At 47.7% G+C, this 17,590-nt stretch overlaps 1 protein-coding gene across 6 annotated transcripts in view; it reads left to right on the top strand.

Annotated features, from left to right (window-relative positions):
• Positions 1-16,384, top strand: part of MYT1 (myelin transcription factor 1) — a 63,386-nt gene extending 47,002 nt beyond the window's left edge. For 4 of the 6 annotated variants that reach the window (XM_049816998.1, XM_049816999.1, XM_049816996.1 and 1 more), the window contains 9 exons: positions 2,285-2,347; positions 2,569-2,637; positions 6,771-6,833; positions 7,432-7,515; positions 11,646-11,867; positions 12,453-12,544; positions 13,475-13,578; positions 13,697-13,840; positions 15,306-16,384. In XM_049816998.1, the coding sequence (XP_049672955.1) occupies positions 2,285-2,347; positions 2,569-2,637; positions 6,771-6,833; positions 7,432-7,515; positions 11,646-11,867; positions 12,453-12,544; positions 13,475-13,578; positions 13,697-13,840; positions 15,306-15,446 (982 nt within the window). In that variant the 3' untranslated portion in view covers positions 15,447-16,384. The remainder of the gene's footprint in view (positions 1-2,284; positions 2,348-2,568; positions 2,638-6,770; positions 6,834-7,431; positions 7,516-11,645; positions 11,868-12,452; positions 12,545-13,474; positions 13,579-13,696; positions 13,841-15,305) is intronic. The other 2 variants (XM_049817000.1, XM_049816997.1) reach the window with 1 other exon arrangement.
• The last annotated feature ends 1,206 nt before the right edge of the window (positions 16,385-17,590 follow it).

Genomic DNA, 17,590 nt, shown 5'->3' with positions numbered 1-17,590 from the left:
TTGAGGCAAAATACGTTCCCATATGGCCCTGAATCTCTGCAGTGATGAAGACAACTTTCTGGGGAGCTCGGTGCTCTCAGGGTTCATGGATGGGGCTGTGGAAACCTCCTTGCAGGGCCCGTTTTCCCTGCTGTTTTCCTGCAAGAGTGTTGCTGGCACAGTGATGGAGACTGCCCGATCTCCTGCTCCCTTGTTTTGGGACACTGGGTGATGCTGAGGAGCCAACAGCACCCAAGGGATCTCGGTACTTTCTCAATGGGTGTGTTGAACTGCAGGGTACCTCGTTGGGAAGGCAGGACTTGGTGGTTGTTTAACATAGAGCAATGGGTCGCATCACCGTGGTACTGCAGGGCCACAAAATGTGAACTAGGGCTGCAGCAAGATTGCTGTCATGCTGCATCTTACCTTGAGAGAGCTCTTAATCCAGCTCCTATCTGTGTATTCATGGCACTGGGTGGGTGGAAATAGAGACCCAGATCTATTCTATTAGAGGGAGTATTGCTCTGCATCCACGCCGACCCCCAAACTAATGGTTAATGTTTCGAGTCTGACCCAAATGCTGCAGCTTGGACCTGGCTCTGATCTAATGGCACGTCGGGATCAGGCTGGAGGTTGTGATGGGGAGGTCTCCCCTCCCAGGCATCCCAGCGGATCTGCTGTTCTTGGCTTCTTTCCTATGCATCTGACCTTCCTATATGTTAAACAGGGAAGAGGCAGCGGGCATCGTTTTGCTGACCTTATACAACACAGCTCGTTATTTGGCTATGCAAGCAGGAGGCAGAGGGAGCAGACAGGCAGGGAGCAGATCCATGGGGGCAGAGCAGCAGCAGCAGCATCTTCCCTAAATGAGCAAAGCACAGAGCAGCTGCCCTATGCAACGCTTTAAAGGCTTTTTAAAAACCCAGCAGCGATGTGAATAGCAATTTCTGAGGTAGAGCCCTGAAGTCCTGTTGTGCTATAATTGTATTACGAGGGTAGAGAAATTTCCTAAATGGAAACAGCCCTGGAATAAATAAATGGTGTTGTGGGCAGCCCTGAGCCTTCTCTCCCCATTTAGCACCCTTGTTCCTTTCTGGCCCAAGGGCTGTAATGAATTAGCTGTAGTTAACTCTGGAGCAGACTTGCCCGCTGTGTCTGTCTGATGCTCCGTGTCTGGGTGTAGTTTTTGGGCCATCTCCGGGCACTGAGGGCTGTCGCAGTGAAGATGCTCCTCACCTCTATCTTCTCGTCGCCCTCCTGCTGGCGCACGACTGGGTACCACGTAGCAATACATCACTGCTGCCTGCACATCGTCGTACCGGTGCCGGCTCTAGGGCTCACTGTGTTTGTACGGTGCTGTGGCTGTGAAAAGGACTCGAGGGTGAGCAGGGAATAGCTGCATCCCCAAGACTCAACTTGCTGGGTCAAACTGTCCCAGGACATCCCGGCAGTGTCCCAGGACATCCCTGCTCTCTCGCATCCCCTCCGGCCTCGGGCAGGCAGGGCAGGACTGTGCCAGAACCTCACTGCTCATGCACAAACTGGCTTTTATTCCCTGGACATCAAGAAGGGATGGCACCTTTTCCCACTGCCCACACAAGTGGAATTCACGGGGGATGCAGCGGAGAGGGATGGGTGGGAACCGCAGTCCGGCGAAGGCAGCAGGCGAGACGTGGCAGCTTCTCCCACTCCTCAATTTAGGACCCCCCAGGCACATGAGTCAGAGGTTACTTTTATTCCCTTTCTGGAGTGAATAGTGTTTTCAAGCTTTTCTTTGCAGCTATAAGGGCTGGGGGGGAGGGAATCAATTCAGAAAGCTGAAATCTGATGCTTGCAGAGAATAAGCTGATTCCCGCAGCCAGAGCTTCAGTATTGCAGAAATCATCCAAACTGGCAGCACCAAGACAGTGGTGTTCATGCCTGTTCGTTCATGCCACCCAGCAGGCTGCTTTAAGTCTCGCACTGCTGCCGAGCAAACCAAGCGGCTATGTATTTTGAACGTTTTCTTCACATTTGGCGTAAATTTTTTCAAATTTTTTTTCAGGATCCTTGTGATCTTTTGGGAACAAAAAAGGGAGGAAGGGGAGCTGCAAAGGGAAACAGATGGTTTATTTGCATGCAAACGTACAAACACATGCCGAGGTCCGATGGAAGGAGCCGGTGTAAGGGGTCCAGGGCTGGGCTGAGCCCCCCTGCAGACAGACCCCGAGGGGGGCTCAGCTGGCTTTGCAGATCCGTGGCTCTCGGGTGAATCCATTCCTTTCCAGCACTTACACTCGTTGTTGTTGTTGTTGTTGTTGCCCAGTTGCCCAACCCCAGGCTGTGATGGCAGCGGACACATAACGGGAAACTATGCCTCTCACCGCAGGTGGGTTGAACTTTTTTTCATGGTTTGGACTTGAAAGACAACTTTTTATTTCTTTGAGTATATTTTTTGACCATGTGGATAGTTTGGTTCTGTTTCTTCCCAACCTTCTGTTGCCCCTCTCCCTCCCCACGCCCTGGCCCTTTTTCTTTTTCCTTTTTTCCTTTTTTTTTTTTTTTTTTTTTTTTTTTGCTTATCCAGATATTCCATCTCTTCTCTTTCAGCCTTTCTGGTTGTCCTCTTGCTGACAAGAGCCTCAGAAACCTCATGGCTGCCCACTCTGCTGACCTCAAGTATGTTTGCGCTCAACTTGGAACTCCTTTTTTTTCTTTTTTTCCGCCCTTTTTTCTCTCTTCTCCCTTCCTGCCCCCCCTCCTCTTGCTCTGCTTTTGCTTTTCCATCCCCTCCCTTCTCCTTTCAAAGAGCCGATCAAAATCCACCTGCAAGGAGCTCTGGTGGAGTCCAGCCTCCAGCTGCCGTGTTGAGAAGAGGCAATGGCATGGAGGAAGGCTTATTTTGGGGAGGGGGGGATCACGGCAGTGATCAGAAATAACCTGGACCCCTGGCAGGTTTCCTTTGGACACTGTAGACACATGCTATTTTCTTTCTCATTTGGCATCTTTTCCCAAGCTCTTGTTCCCTAGTTTGTGCCATAACCCTTTTCATTCAACATTTTTGTCTGTCTCTCAAATAATCCAAAGCCTAGAAAAAGGCACACACTTTATTTTTGGGTAGAGACACAGCTGGAAAAATACCACCAGGACATAGCAAAGCCAACCCTTCTGGAGAACCTGGGATGATAATTTTATGCTAAATTTTAGGGGCTGTTCAGGATGTAGTGACAGAGGTTCCTATTCACTTCCATGGGAGTTTGGTTTGTCAGGGAATAAAAGAGGGAGCAAGCAAATGCTTGGTGAGGCTGGATCCTGAGCCAGTGGCAAAGGGCTGATGGGCACCCGAATTTCTGTGTTCCCCTTTCTGCTCCTGAAGGGGGGAACCTGGTTTTGACACTTTCATTCAAATATCTTCCTCTGAATCCTGTGTTCAGCTTTGCTGCTGTCTTACCAAAAGTCCTTATTTTCAGCAGGAGCTTATTCTTCACAAGAAGGTTTCCCTTCTCTTAGGTTGCCTCCTCCAAAGAAAGCTTTAATAGAAATTGTATTTAAAATAGATGGAGACACTGGGGGGACCCTAACTCTCTTCCACCCAACCTGCATCTTCGGGGGAAAGCTAGTTGTGAAATGTTTTTCAACATCTCTTCCATGGAGCCAGCCTACCTTTGGAGGCCGATTCTCCTCTGAGCTCCCTGCTTTGCTGAATCCAGTTTCAGGATTATTTAGACGCTGAGATATTCATAACTATAACTGAAGAGGCTCTACTGAGAGTAAAACCTCACGGGCAACTTCACATTGCACAGGCTTATCATGGAAAAAAAAAAAAAAAAGCCCCGTGTCCTGTATGCAATCAGTGATGTTTGGACCCATAGTAGAATCAGGTGGGAGCCCCTTTGGTCATTAAAGTGATTGGTAAAGTCCCAAATCTCTTTTTGGTGGCTCGGAGGGCAGCGTGGGTCCGGGACTGCTCCGCACCCCACCACCGATGCAGGTGCTGGTGGCAGGAAAAATGTTCATTAGCTGCCTGCTCCTTATCACAGAGGTGGAAAAAGTAGCTGGATTAGTTGATATTAATAGAATATGCTAGTGGATAGAAAGGACTCGCATGATTAGCGCTAAGTACACTTAATCATGCATTATAGACGATATACATTTTGAAAGAACCTCTTAAGAGAGCTTTGCTGAACTGGTGTTTCTCCAACAGCCTTAAAGAATAGCCCAGTGATCAGGCAATTAGCGTTAAAGATATTAAAAGCTCTCAGGAACAGTGCCCATTTCCAGTAAGGGCCCAGAGAAAAAGCAAACCGGGTCGTCCCTGAGACCGAGCATCACGCCGATGCCTCGCTGTGCAGTGTGCCCTGCAACCCTTGGGCATCCGATGTCAGGGCTTTTTATCAAAACACTACATAAACCAGGAGACTTCTGGCCAAAACAAAGCTTTTTATTGTTATTTCCCAAGTACTGCTTTTTTTCCGCTGTCCCGGTGAGGATGGGAGCTGAGGAGGGAGGAAGGGAAGAGGATTTGGAGATATTACAGATAGCTCAGTCATAGCTTTTCACAACTTCAGATAAGGCTATGTCAGTGTTTCTATTATAAATTCTATTTCAGGGGTTAATATGCCTGATATAAAAAAAACCAGCTCCAGGCTGGAACATGCAATAAAAGGTCTCTGTCGGTATGATTTGTCTCCAGATAATTAAAAATAAAAATCAAATCATTTCTCTCCCCTCTTTAAAAGTCCTGAAAGGCAAAAGGAATTTGGTGTTAGCATTTTCATAATTTCATCCCACCCTGAAGCTAGAACAACAAAGAAATAGTTTTCCTTTCTACTTTAACAGCGTAAAACAGGGAAATGTCACAGTCATCTCCTAAACCTGTAATTTCTAAATGATTTAGAGAATTGGCACCCTCATCGAGATCCTGCTGGATGTGTCCCTTCTCTTACTGCACCAGACCTACGTGCATTTATGTTTTCCTGGGTCTGAGCATGCTGAGCCTTGGTCCTGACTTAGTGTCCCTGCCACCCCTCTGGGATCAGGACATGTCACTACTCTCCCACCCTAGGCGAGGTGCCTATTTTTTTCACCAACGGAGCCTATTCAATGACCGGCAAATACCAAACCCGCCCTCAGAGCTGGTGCAAAGATGAGAACTTTTCTATTTTCTGACAAAAAAACGAAGACTTTTTAAAAGGCTATTTTCCAAGCTGCAAAACTAAAGGCATCTGTGGAAATCACTGCTCCACTGTCTCTCAGGGCCAGAGCGCCCCAGCTATACCATTGCCCAGGTCAGGCATGAGCTTTCCCAAAAGCATCAGCCTCAGAGGCTGCCCGTGCACCACCGAGTGTTGCCCATCAGTTCACTGGGATGTCCTGGAGACGCCGTGCGTTTACGCACCGGTCCCTGCTCTGCTGTAGGGTACCGACCAGTGGTACCAAAGCCGGCACCGGTGGCTTGAAAAAAGGGGATCGAAAAAGTGGGGGCACAGCAAATTCCTCCCCCAAAGCGAAAGGGCATTTTGCAAACTTGCGGCCGTGCCGCGAGCTTTGCTCGCTCTGGCTCAGAAGCGAGTGGCTCAGCATCTCCCGCTTGTCCCACCGTGGATTTCCTCCCCCCTGTCCTAATCACTTGACTTAAACAGCCCTGGCTAATTGGCAAGCTGGCGCGCACATCCTCGGTGAGCACTCCTCGCCTCTCTTCCTTGTCCCCATGACAACTTTTATGTCCGCCGCGTCACCTACAGCATTCGGAGCAGATCTTTGTGCTCGTGGTACTTCATATCCCCTCACCTTTCTTGCTTCTGTGCCCTTAATGATGCGGTGTTTAACTCGTGCCATTATCTTCGCCGCCGCTCGGCAGGGCTCGCAGCCCCCGCTAGCCTTTGTGCCGGTTCGTGTGATCACAGAAGAGTTCTCCAGGCTTCGCTTTCAATCACGTCCCAGAGCGCTGGATATTTACCTTCAAACGCATGATCAGGGCTGCATCTTCAAAGACCCCTTTGTAACGGCAGCGGCTGAGGACTGAGGGGCAGATTTTGCGCCGAAGCACCAAAAGCTGCTGGGGCACCGTACGCGGTGACCTGCTGATCCCCAAGCCGAGGCCCCGCAGGCAGCGGTCCCCGTGCAGACCCCCGTGTCCCTTGCCCATGGTGTTAGGGAAGGAGGAGACCCGAGGTTAACCTGACCTTTTTCCTCCTATTCCTTCATTACTTTCCATCAGTGGCATCGGCCGGTTTTGGACCCTGAGGACCCTCCTGTGGCGGGGTGTCTGTTTGCTGCAGTGAGATTAACCCCTTCCCAAGTCACCCAGACCTGAGCTGAGCCCTTCTGTTGGGCTTCCTCTTGGTGGTGGCCAAGGTGGCCCCGTTGTCCAGAGCTGTAGGCGATTTTTCTGGTTTCTTGTCTATGCTCACATCCAGCCCGATGGCCCTGGATGGTACCTGCTGTACCATCTGTCTGTACTGCTGTACCCACTGTCCTGGAGGTCTTTTTTTGGCTCATTATCATGTCCTCAGCTGTCCCCTTTGTGAGGGTCCCTCCGCCGGAGAGCAGCCACCCATCATGCTCCCAACATCCTCATCTCTTCCCACCGATGTTCCTCTCCAACGCCGACACGCATGCAGCAACGCCTCGACATTGGTGCCGTGGATATTACAGACCAGACCTTGTTCCTATGGAGGGAGAACGGGCAGGAAGAAAAAAACTGCTTCTCTGTTGACAGTCCCTAGATTTCTCTTTGAAATGAGCTGTCGCAAACCGTCGATTCCCTGCTCGCGTCCCCAGGCTAATCTGAGCCTCCCTTTCCTCCGCAGGTGCCCTACTCCTGGTTGTGATGGCTCTGGTCACATAACAGGAAATTATGCATCGCATAGAAGGTAAGATCTCCCTTAAATTATTTTCTCTGTAGCCTCTTTCTGTTTGGTTTCTTTTTTTTTTTTTTTTTTTTTTTTTTTTTTTCCCCTGCAGTGGGCAGAGTTGTAAAGTTCTGAATAAAACATTAATGTTACTGACAACCGAAGCCTATTTTCATCTCTTTAATCTGACTTCTCTCTTCTTTTCTTTTTTTTTTATGTTTCCAGCATCTGATTAGAAGCTCCCTTCAACAGAATAAAAGACAAAGGGTCAGATTTTAGCTGATGCAATGTTCCTGTTAATAATGCCACCTATTTATGACTTCTATTATCACTTTAGAGCATTAATAGCAGAGATCTGAGCCTTCTATTTCAACAATTCCATTAAACTTTGCAGGCTGTTAGCAGATATCTTCTTATCTAGACACCATTAATTACTGTCCATTTCCCTCAATTTTTTTATTTTTTTTTTCTCTTGACTTCTCCTCGTGATGTGAAGCTGCAAAACGAGAGAGATCAAAAACACTGTGCCAAATTCAAGGGAAAGATGACTGAAGCGGGGGAATAGCAAATGCAGTGATTCTGCCAGTGAGACAGGCCTTTCTTCTCTTTTTAACCACAGTCTGTCAGGCTGCCCTCGTGCCAAGAAAAGTGGGATCAAGATCACCCCGACAAAGGATGATAAAGAAGACCCAGAGCTGATGAAGTAAGTCTGGAGAGAACTCCTGAGTGGAGCCTTGCGCTCCATCCCCTTTGCCTTGCACAGATTTACGCAGGGCAGCAGCATCCATCCCGCATCCCCCTTGCTCTCGCTGCTCGGAGCGTCATCTGCCCACGCTGGAGCGGACGCTGCCAAAGCTTTTCCGCTGGTTTTGGGGGAATTTTTCCCTGATCCCCGAAATGGTGTTGCTATTTGGAAATTTGATTGGAAAATTGGGCAGTGGGGGAGGTAATGGTGTGTTTTTTCTTACTTGTTTTTGCCGATGCGAAAGGTAGGCTGGTAGGGCACTACCTGTGCTTTATTTAATTCCTAAAAAAACCAACCAGTGTTGTAAATGAGGGTAAAATGCCACAGTCAAGTGAAACATTGCAGGTTTTCAGGCAGCAATGGGCAGGTGAAGGCTGCCAGTGGGCTTGCTTGACTCCCAGGAACACGGTAGAAATAGAAACTATCCATCACTGAGCCAGGTCAGGATCCAGTAACCCTGAATAAAATGTGTTTTGTAGAGTCTTTGCCACAGCTGAATATTCAAAGAGAACTGAGAAAGCCTTTCTCTGCTGCCTCAGGCTGAATTTTTCAAAACATCCCAGGGGGTTTATTCCTACTGGGAACAGAGATTTTAAATCCCTTAGTCTGCCTCAGGAGCTTTACATTTGCTGCGAAATCCGTTTGTCCTGACTTTTAGCAAGCCTGAGCATCACGGGCTCAGCATCCAGGGCCTGACGTGAGGTTCGGGATCTGTGTCTCGACCCCTTGTGCAGCTACAGGACATCAAAGCCTTTACAGTGGGGCTGGGGCCAGCACTGACTCCAGGATCCTATTTTTTCTTAACCCAGAGCATCCCTGGGCTTTCCAGAGCCTGTCCGCTTATCCAGCAAGTGCATGTGGAGGGGGGATAAAAAGAAACATGAGAAAACTTCTCAACCCCCTCCAAGAGCTTCTGGATGCCCATGAGCGTTGGCATATCTGGCCAAACCCCTTTGGCTCAGCAGACTGTCCCCAAATGCATCCTTTTTTTTTTTTTTTTACTCATTTTAGCCCTAGGGCAGGTCTTGCCCTTGCAGAAGAGCGGAGGTGAATACCTCCGTGTCCTCGGGTTTTGCCCTGGAGCAGAGGCTGAGCCGGAGCGAGAACCAGTGGGTGCGGAAGAGCCCCGCAGGGGCTGTGGGAAACTGGGATGCGCCAGCCGGGGGAAGGACCTTTAAGAAAAAGATGATATTTGAGCCATCTGCTCTGTTCTTACTCTTCAGTCTACAGGAAGGAAAGCCTCCCAGTTAAATGAGCCATGTGATAATTAGCAAGAGTTAGCAGAGTTTATTAAAAATTAAGCAACCTACTTGAGAATCTGTGGGAGAAAAGCCTTTTTTTTTTGGCTCAAACACACTAAATTGCTGGTGGCATTGTAACGCTGTGCTGTTAACCAGTGACACAGCGAAGGAAAGGACAAGGAGCAAATGCTGTCGTGCAACTGCCGGCTGATGCACGTTTGCTTCTTTTCCTGCAGTCGGAGGCCCGAGGTTGGGAGGTCGTCCTTCTCCACGTTTTCCCCAGGGACACGTGCCCTGCAGGGCTGGGGAAGCCGTGGTTTTGCTCATCCTTGCCTGCCCCATTTGGGGCTGGGACCGGTCAGGGATGTGCCAAGCGGCTCCCCCAGTGCTGGTTTTCTGCAATGAGTGTGTTTCCCAGTGCAAGGAGAAAGGGGCTTTTTTTAATGGCCGTTTTGTTATGGTGCAGCTGGGGCTTGTGTAGGAACGGGAGAGGAGCTGTCAGAGCATCCCCAGCAGAACCAGTGGTCCCCCCTCCAGCATCCTCACCAGGGACTGGGTCTCTCCTAGTCCACCCTAAAGGTGCAAATGCTGGGAAGCTAAAGTGGCAAGAAATGGGGTTGGAGCATCACCAGAACTGGGATTTTCTGATTCCCAGAAAGCTGACGCCGTCCACCCCCAAGACTGGCCCTGGAGGCTGGTTGTGGTTCTGCTGCTCCGTCAGCAGCGGAACCGTGGCCGCGGGTGCAGGCAGTGCCGGGTGGGCCCCGAGGGTCTCCGTGGCATGAGGACGTGAAGGCATTCCCCAACGTCCCACGGCACAGCCAGCACCCCCTGCTCCTCCAGTATGCCCAGGAGGAGCAGAAGCCCCTCCGAGATGTGCAGAACAAGACGGTACAACGATCCCTTCGCTGCCGCCTTCCCCCAGCCCTTGGAAAACTCGTGTTCTGCCTCCCGCAGCAAGGTGCGCCCGGCGTGGGTTTGCCTTAAGGAGATTTGGCTCTAAATCCATCCTCCGTCTGCACCGAGCGCCACTTGGAACCCGGCCGAGTGTTGCACATTGCCACTGAGGAGAAAGTCATTTAGTCCCTGTTGTTTTTGTTGTTCATCCTTCAAGTAATTTGCTACAGACGTGATTGAACAGATCACCTCAACCTTCAGCCCAGCCCTGGCATAAAACAGAAGCATCCATGGCTGCCTAATTGATCAAACGCTACTGGTGCTTCCGTTAAATAATAATAATTAAAAAAAAAAAAAAAAAAGAATAAAAAATGTCCAAGCCAGCTGTTCTGCACAATAAGGCTCTGGTTTATTTTTTAACAATGAAAATGTAATGAAAGTTAAATTAACGGCGTAAAATATGTAACGGTTGGACCGTAACTGCTGCATACTAAATGCTGGGGTTTGTCTCTCTCTTGCTAGCTGTTCCCCCCCCCCCCCGCTCTCCTTTTCCTCCTGAGGATTCAGTAATTTGCTCGTGATCATATAAAAGCAATGATGTTATGAATTTACTGAGGATCCTGCTGGCAGGGATATTATAAGTGAATTGTGCTGCATTTGCAGCTGATTAAAATCGAGATCAGCATTTTTCAAATTGTCTTGGGAAAAGGCTGGGTGTACAGCTCCCCCCTTCTGCTGTCATCTCCCTTTTGTATGAAATGTAAACAATCAGGGTAATCATTTCTGCGGTGAAACGCAGCTTGCGATTTTCAGGAGCAGCTCAGCGGATATTTTGCTAGGGAAACTCGAAGTCCCTAATTGCTTTCAAACTGAGGACACGGGGTTATTTTTGCCATTTCTTACCTACTTCCACCTTCCCTTTTTTAGAGTAACCTCCCTTGAGTAATAAACTTTTAACTGTATTTATAATTGACTAGCATCTTTAAACAAATGCAAACCACAGCAGAAACCTTAATAGATACGCTGGGCTTTGTCGAACAGCTGAATTTAGTGATTATGCCATTAGGCGGGGAGTTTGCGAGCGGGGAGGAAAGAGGTGCCTTTTAGAGGCACTCATCCTCTTGGCAATTAGCACGAGTTGTGTCAGCGCTTCCAGGACACCTCTCGCAGCTCCCGTCCACCTGAACCGGCCATAAACGGTGGCAGAAGCACAGAAGCAGGAGGGCCCGTGCGTCGCCTTGGCGGTAATTCCCACTTTTATCCCTTTCGAGCGCAGGTTGATCTCTCGGTAGCCAGAGTGTTTATTTGTCCTGTCTGATGGGGTACGGGCTCCGAAACCCCTCGGACGCCCTCCTTACAGGTTTGCAGCTTCTTGGTGCGCAGGTTGCAGCCTGACCGGCTCCTGGCTCAGGGACTGGTCCACGGCGAAGGGTCGTGTCCCCGTGGGCACAGACAGCGCTCCTAGATTGCGTTGACCGTGCTAGTGTAGGGTGATAAAGTTGATGACCCTGGGTTCCTCAGCAGTAACACCGGGCAGAGGTGGCTGTAAATGTGTGACAGTTCGATGTGAGCATGTCAACCTTGGTTTACATCGGGATCCAAAGTCAGGCAGCCCAACCTGCCGTCTTTGCCCTGGATGAGGCACCAAACACACTTTGGGACACCACTGGGACTTGCTTTTGCTGCAAGAGTGAGTGTGATGTGACCTCCACAGTCTTTCCCTCTTGCAGGATTTACCTTGGTTCTCTTGGGCTCTTTTGAAGGGGCAGTCATAGCTCTTAATTTCCCATCTGCCATTTCCATCAACTAAGCACCTATCCCATAAGGTCCAGATGAGATCCCCAAATGTGAAAGCTCGCTTCCCAGGCTTCCTCATTCCTGATCATACCTAATTTTCTTACGACCCTCTTCATGCCCATGCTGTAATTTTTGGTAATTCCCTGTGCCCAGGTGTCCGGTTCCTGGCTGTGTTGGGCTTGGACACATCAGCGGCAAATACGCCTCTCACCGGAGCGCATCAGGGTGCCCTCTCGCAGCCCGCAGACAGAAGGAAGGATCGCTCAACGGCTCCTCATTTTCCTGGAAGTCGTTGAAGAACGAAGGCCCGACCTGCCCAACCCCTGGCTGCGACGGCTCCGGCCATGCCAACGGGAGCTTCCTCACTCACAGAAGGTAAATCACAGGGTTGAAATCACCAGAAGCGTGGTAACATTGCCATGGACTCACCTACCTGCCTGTAGATGCTGCTTGAGCATCGTTCAGCTCTTCATGCAAGGCTCAACGGCTGGTGCTTTTGATGCTGACCTCAGTCAGGTTGCTCCAAGGTTGGAGCTTTCTGCATAGAAGAAAATGTGTATTTCGTTTTAATATTGCAATGGTGAGATGTGGATTGGGCAAAATCATGAAAATTGGTAATATAACGTCCTTCTATGAGTAAGCCAGGACAGGACTCGGGCACCCCAAACAGGGGGTTTGACACCTAAACCAGCCAGGCTTGTCTCACCTTCCTCACCTGTCATGCCCTCTCTTCTAAGAAACAATGTGGTTTTTAATCTTTGTTCAGAGAAAATTGCTCTTGCTTTATAAACGGGGAGTTTTGCGGCATTATTCATAAAGCAATTTCCTCTGTACCATAAAAAGCTTTTAGAAGAACTGTCTCGCAGCATGAACTCCACCAAATGGTACATGCTCTTGTTGGGAACATAAGCACCTATAAATACTGTGAGCTTATGAAACCCATTTTTACTTGCTTTTCAGTTTGTCAGGGTGTCCAAGAGCTACGTTTGCTGGGAAGAAAGGAAAACTCTCAGGGGATGAAATTCTCAACACAAAGTTCAAGACCAGCGATGGTAAGGATTTTCACTCCTTTTGCCTTGCAGGCATGTCAGGGTATTGAGCCCCTATATCTTTTTCTTTGCAGACTGGGGAGGTTTCAACAAGTGAAATCTGGTCTCAGATTTGCAAGCTTACCATGTGCTATAAACACCCATTTCTCCGGCTGCTTGGATTTTGGGGGTGGCATGATACCGGCACCACTCCCCAAATGACACACTGGGAGGGAGCAGGTGAAACGATAAAGAAGGAGTTTCCATAGTGAAATTCCAGTCAAAAAGAACTAATGCTGAAATTGAGGTATTTTTTGAAATATTCACTGACATTTTTACAAATCCCTTGCAGTCATTCAGCAATTTTCACCTATTCAGGGCTTTTAATTCTGCAGATACTTCTGGATCTGGAATTTTGTTAGTGATGGCACTTTGCATTTCCAGCGTTGTTACTGAGGTTTCTGTGGTATTTGACAAGGTTCAGGCATTTTACTTGAATACTTACATAGTTTGGAGCCTATAAATACCTGCACTCTGCTAGAAATATTGCTTTATTTTATGAACCTCGTAAATTCTAATCAAGACATGCATTAGTTGTTTAAATGGCATCTCCCCAAACTCAGGACTGGAGAGAATGACCTGAGTTTTCAGGGCAATCAACCTTGCAGGGTGCGTGGAGGTGCTGGACTCCAACTGCTATGGTGTCGTTGGCTTTTGCATTTACATATTGACCTATAAATTAACATTGAACCATGATGCTAAAAATGCTACCAAAAAAATGAAAGCAGTGAAAAACCAGGTGAGATGTGCATCCTGCTTAGAGGATGTAAAAGCAAAGGTGAGGACTTTGTGAGTGGTGATGTCCCTGCAACAGGATGGGCTCAGCAGAAAGCCCAACATTTTTGCTTTTCCCACAAGCGTTTGCTGACTTGGCCGTGACCTTCTCTCCTGCAGTTCTGGAGAACGATGAAGAGATCAAGCAGCTGAACAAGGAGATCAGTGAGCTGAACGAGTCCAACTCGGAGATGGAAGCAGCCATGGTGAAACTGCAGTCGCAGGTTTGTGTCCTCGGACGCGCGCCCGAGACCAGGGACGCAGGGTCGAGCCCCTTGCATCGGTGGTGGTGGGTGCCGTTGCTTGAGGGCTGGTAACTCTGCTGTCCTCCTTGCTCTGCAGATCTCCACCATGGAGAAGAACCTGAAGAACATTGAGGAGGAAAACAAAATCATAGAGGAGCAAAACGAAGCCCTGTTCCTGGAGCTCTCAGGGTTGAGCCAGGCTCTAATCCAAAGTCTTGCCAATATCCGCCTTCCGCACATGGTAAGAAACTTTGACAGCGGTCGCTCCAGCCAGCATAATTGAGGGGGCCATGGCAAACCCCGTTCACGATAAGGCTTACGTACAATTAAAGAGTGGGAGAATTTCTCTACATACACCTACGTGTCCTTTATAAGATCAGTACTTTTGCCTTATCTCTGAAGCTTGCATTATATCTCCCTTTTGTTGTCATTTTCTGCTGATCTCCCTTTGTAACTATTGTTCTGTCTCATTACATCTGGGAGCATTATCACAAAATAGGAAACTTTATCAAGGGCACCCAGCACCTTTTAGGCTAAGACAGCACAAGCAGAGATCAGGAGGGATTGGATTTCAACGTCAGAAAGATCTTACAGCTCCTATTATAATGTAGGTAGTTTCAATTCAGTTTTGAATAGCTGGCAGCCAAAGAATAGCATTCTTAAAGAGAGTGTATTTTGCTTAATTTAACAAGGTCTAACAGCCCACAGCATGTTACCATAGAGTTACTGCAAAATGAAAAGACTGCATTAAAATAGTAAAACCACAAAAGGCTATTAATTACCTTCTCTCTATTCCCAGGAATGTAATTACTGTTGTCAAAACCGGGGCGGGGGGGGGGGGGGGGGGGGGGGCTCGCGTTGTTGGGGAAGCTGTCCTCTTACAACTCATAAAGACCATCGCAATGATCAGAGGAATGAGCTTTTGATTTATTTTTTCTGCCATCATTTTTGGGGGGGGGGGGAATCCTTTTCATTGGGGTTTGTATTTAAATTCAGGCTGGTTGGAGAGAAGCCATCCTCCAGCAGAGCAGTTTTGGATAGTATTCACCCAGCTGCCTAACTGGCAGAAAACGGCTCGCTGAGTGCTTTTTTGTAAAGTATTTGACACATAAAGGTCAAATAAACTGTTCAGCAAATATTTTTTCAAGGTTTCAGGCAACTCCAATTAAATAATGCCCACGAGACTTGTATGCTCATTTTATTCCAGTTCTTTTTCTTTCTTCTCCCTTTCTTTTATCCCCATTAACTCCAAGTTAGATACTTGCAAGGTTTCCACAATGCCCCTCAAAAGCAAAATCTGTACCGCAGCACCGTGCTGGCGTGGGCAGACACGAGCCCAAGGTGACCGGGCTTGTGTCCTAACTTTGCCTTTGATTCCTTCCGTGATGTTTCAGCAGTCCTCTCGTCCTCCAGCCCTTCATTTCCACGGCTTAATTCAGCCTCAAGCCTGTCAAACTGCCTGCACGTGCTTAACCTGACCCTGTTAATAGTTCCAGGAGGCCAATGCATAAAATTAAGGACCCAGTTAAGACCTGGCAGGATGAGGGTTGCACGATGAATCCCATACGTGCAGCACCACACGCAAAAAGGCTCCGACGTGGAGACCTTGGGCTCTTGGTACATACACAGACAATGAATTGCAAAGAAACATTTCAGCCTCTTCCTGCTCTATGACTAACACTTTTATTTGGCTTTTTTGGCTGCAGGAGCCAATTAGCGAGCAGAACTTCGATGCGTATGTGAACACGCTGACCGACATGTACACCAACCAGGAGTGCTACCAGAACCCGGAGAACAAGGACCTGCTGGAGAGCATCAAGCAAGCTGTCAAGGGCATCCAGGTTTAGCGCTGCGGGATGGAGACAAGCAAGCGAACAGACTGTAAGGTGGAACTTTCCCTCCAAGTATTCAGGTTTACAAGTTAGAAAACTTGTTTAATGAATGAAAAAAAAAAAAAGAAAAAAAAAAAGGAAAAAAAAAAAAGGACCAAAATGTAACCAAGAGGCCATTTCTGAGACGTGGAACTGATCGAACTCGATGTTCTCGTTTACTTAACTTTGGACCTTCTTGAGAAAAGTGGGATTTTTCCACCTGGACCACGAGGTAGATCAGGATGGAAGGTTAAATTCTCCAGTAGGCTACAGGGCTTGGTAGCTGGTGAAGAGCAGGCACCTTTCATGAGTTGCCGTGCTCTTGCAGAGTTGATCCAAGAGTGAAAACGTTACAAGAACAGGGTCTTGTCTGATCCAAGACTAGCGTATGACTGGCTTAAACCCTCATGTTGTCTATGGTCGTATGTCCAGATCACCTACTCACACATGAATTATGTTCTATGTTGCTACAAGTGCTGGAGCTGCAAGCTACCTGTAAATCTGAACCTGTGCTGGGCCTCCCAACCCCGAAGTGTTCAGATATCCACTGGGCATGGGAACTCTGAAGTATTATAAAGTAGCTTATTTTTATTTTCTGAAAGAAATCTGAAGAGCAGTTCTGGATCTCCAGTGGAAAGCGCAATGGAAAAAAGGTTCTCAGGGAAGCTTTTGGAGTTTGCAACTACAGTATTCCTTTGTCTGTCTTAAATATGAGAATAGCTATTATGAATAGGCCAATACCAGATATTTCATACAGAAGAATTCTTTAATGTGTCATGGTCCGGTGTATATGATTTTTTGGAAGTCTGTTTGATGACAGTTCTGGTTCTTTTCATTATTGTGATCATCCTTACAGTGGCGCAGTACTGCCAGTCCAGAGATCATACATCAATGCCAGAGAACGTTTGAGATTGCGATGAACAAAAAAAAAAAAAAAAAAGAAACGAAAACCAACAAAAAGAGAGATGTTAATTGATGGCCAGCAAAGTGCTTACCTACCGTGAATCAGTAGTTGATTTCTAACAGATATCCACAGGGCAATGGGTATTTTTTGGTTTGGTGTTCTACATTTTGCGCAAAATCACAGTGCAAGCGCCATTCTGCAAAAACAAAAAAAAAAAAGGAAAAAAAAAGTATTCAGGTATTGGGTATTCTTCCAAAGAAGCATTCTGTAAGCAGCTCGGTACACGCAGCCCACTGTGCACTTAAAGAACAACTCTATGAATGTCTTTGCGACGCTGCTCTCCAGCACCCGCTCCATCGTGCGTGGAGCCAGCCGGCTGTCCCCCCGTGGGTTCGCTCTTCCCCACGTTCGCTCCTGTCCGGAGCTCGCTGTCCCCCTGCTGCAAACATTTGGGAAGCGGAAGGGGGCAAAACCCCCCCGTGGGGTCCCAGTGTGGGATGCATCTGCATCCCGCATCCCGCATCCCGCATCCCGCATCCCTCCGGGCGGCGGGGCAGGCAGAGTGGGGAAGGATTTTGTTGACCCATACTACAGGCAAGACTGTGGTGTCGTTTCGAGCCCAATCCTGCAGATATTTAGGGCATAATCTGCGATTCGGAGAAGTCAGTAGAAAGCTTCCCAGCAATTGCAGCGGCCACCGGATCCGGCCTCGAAGCGCACGAGCGACTTGACTCGTGTCGGTTCCCCCATTGAGTTCAATAGGGCACCCGGCGCGGGTGGGTTTACTCACGTACTTAAGTGTTTGCAGGATCAGACTCCATGAGTTCACTTATTTTAGAACCCATTCCAAGTGCAAAAATACAAAAGAAAGGGAAAGGAAAAAAAAAAAAATAATTGAGGTGTTAAAAACACAATGTTCTTAACATGTAAATAGAGTCCAAATTGATTGTGACTGCAATTCAGTTAGTATTTAAAAGTAGAAAAATTGCACTTCCTGGAAGAAAGAGAGGAAAAAAAAAAAAGTAGTTAGTTTAATTATCCTGTAAATTATTTAATTTTGGCAAGATGTATGTAATTTATATTTACAACAACTTATGTTAACTTTTTGCTATTTATTTAACTTTTTTATTTATTAATTTTATACTTATTTTGAACTGGACACCGCACCATAGAAAAGAAGATAAAAGAAGCAAAAAAAAGTTAAAAATTAAAACTT

The sequence above is a fragment of the Accipiter gentilis genome, chromosome 14 (genome assembly GCF_929443795.1).
Source record: "Accipiter gentilis chromosome 14, bAccGen1.1, whole genome shotgun sequence".
Taxonomy (NCBI): Eukaryota; Metazoa; Chordata; class Aves; order Accipitriformes; family Accipitridae; genus Astur; species Astur gentilis.
Note: the sequence above shows the minus strand (reverse complement) of the source record. Positions and strands in the feature narration are given on the sequence as shown.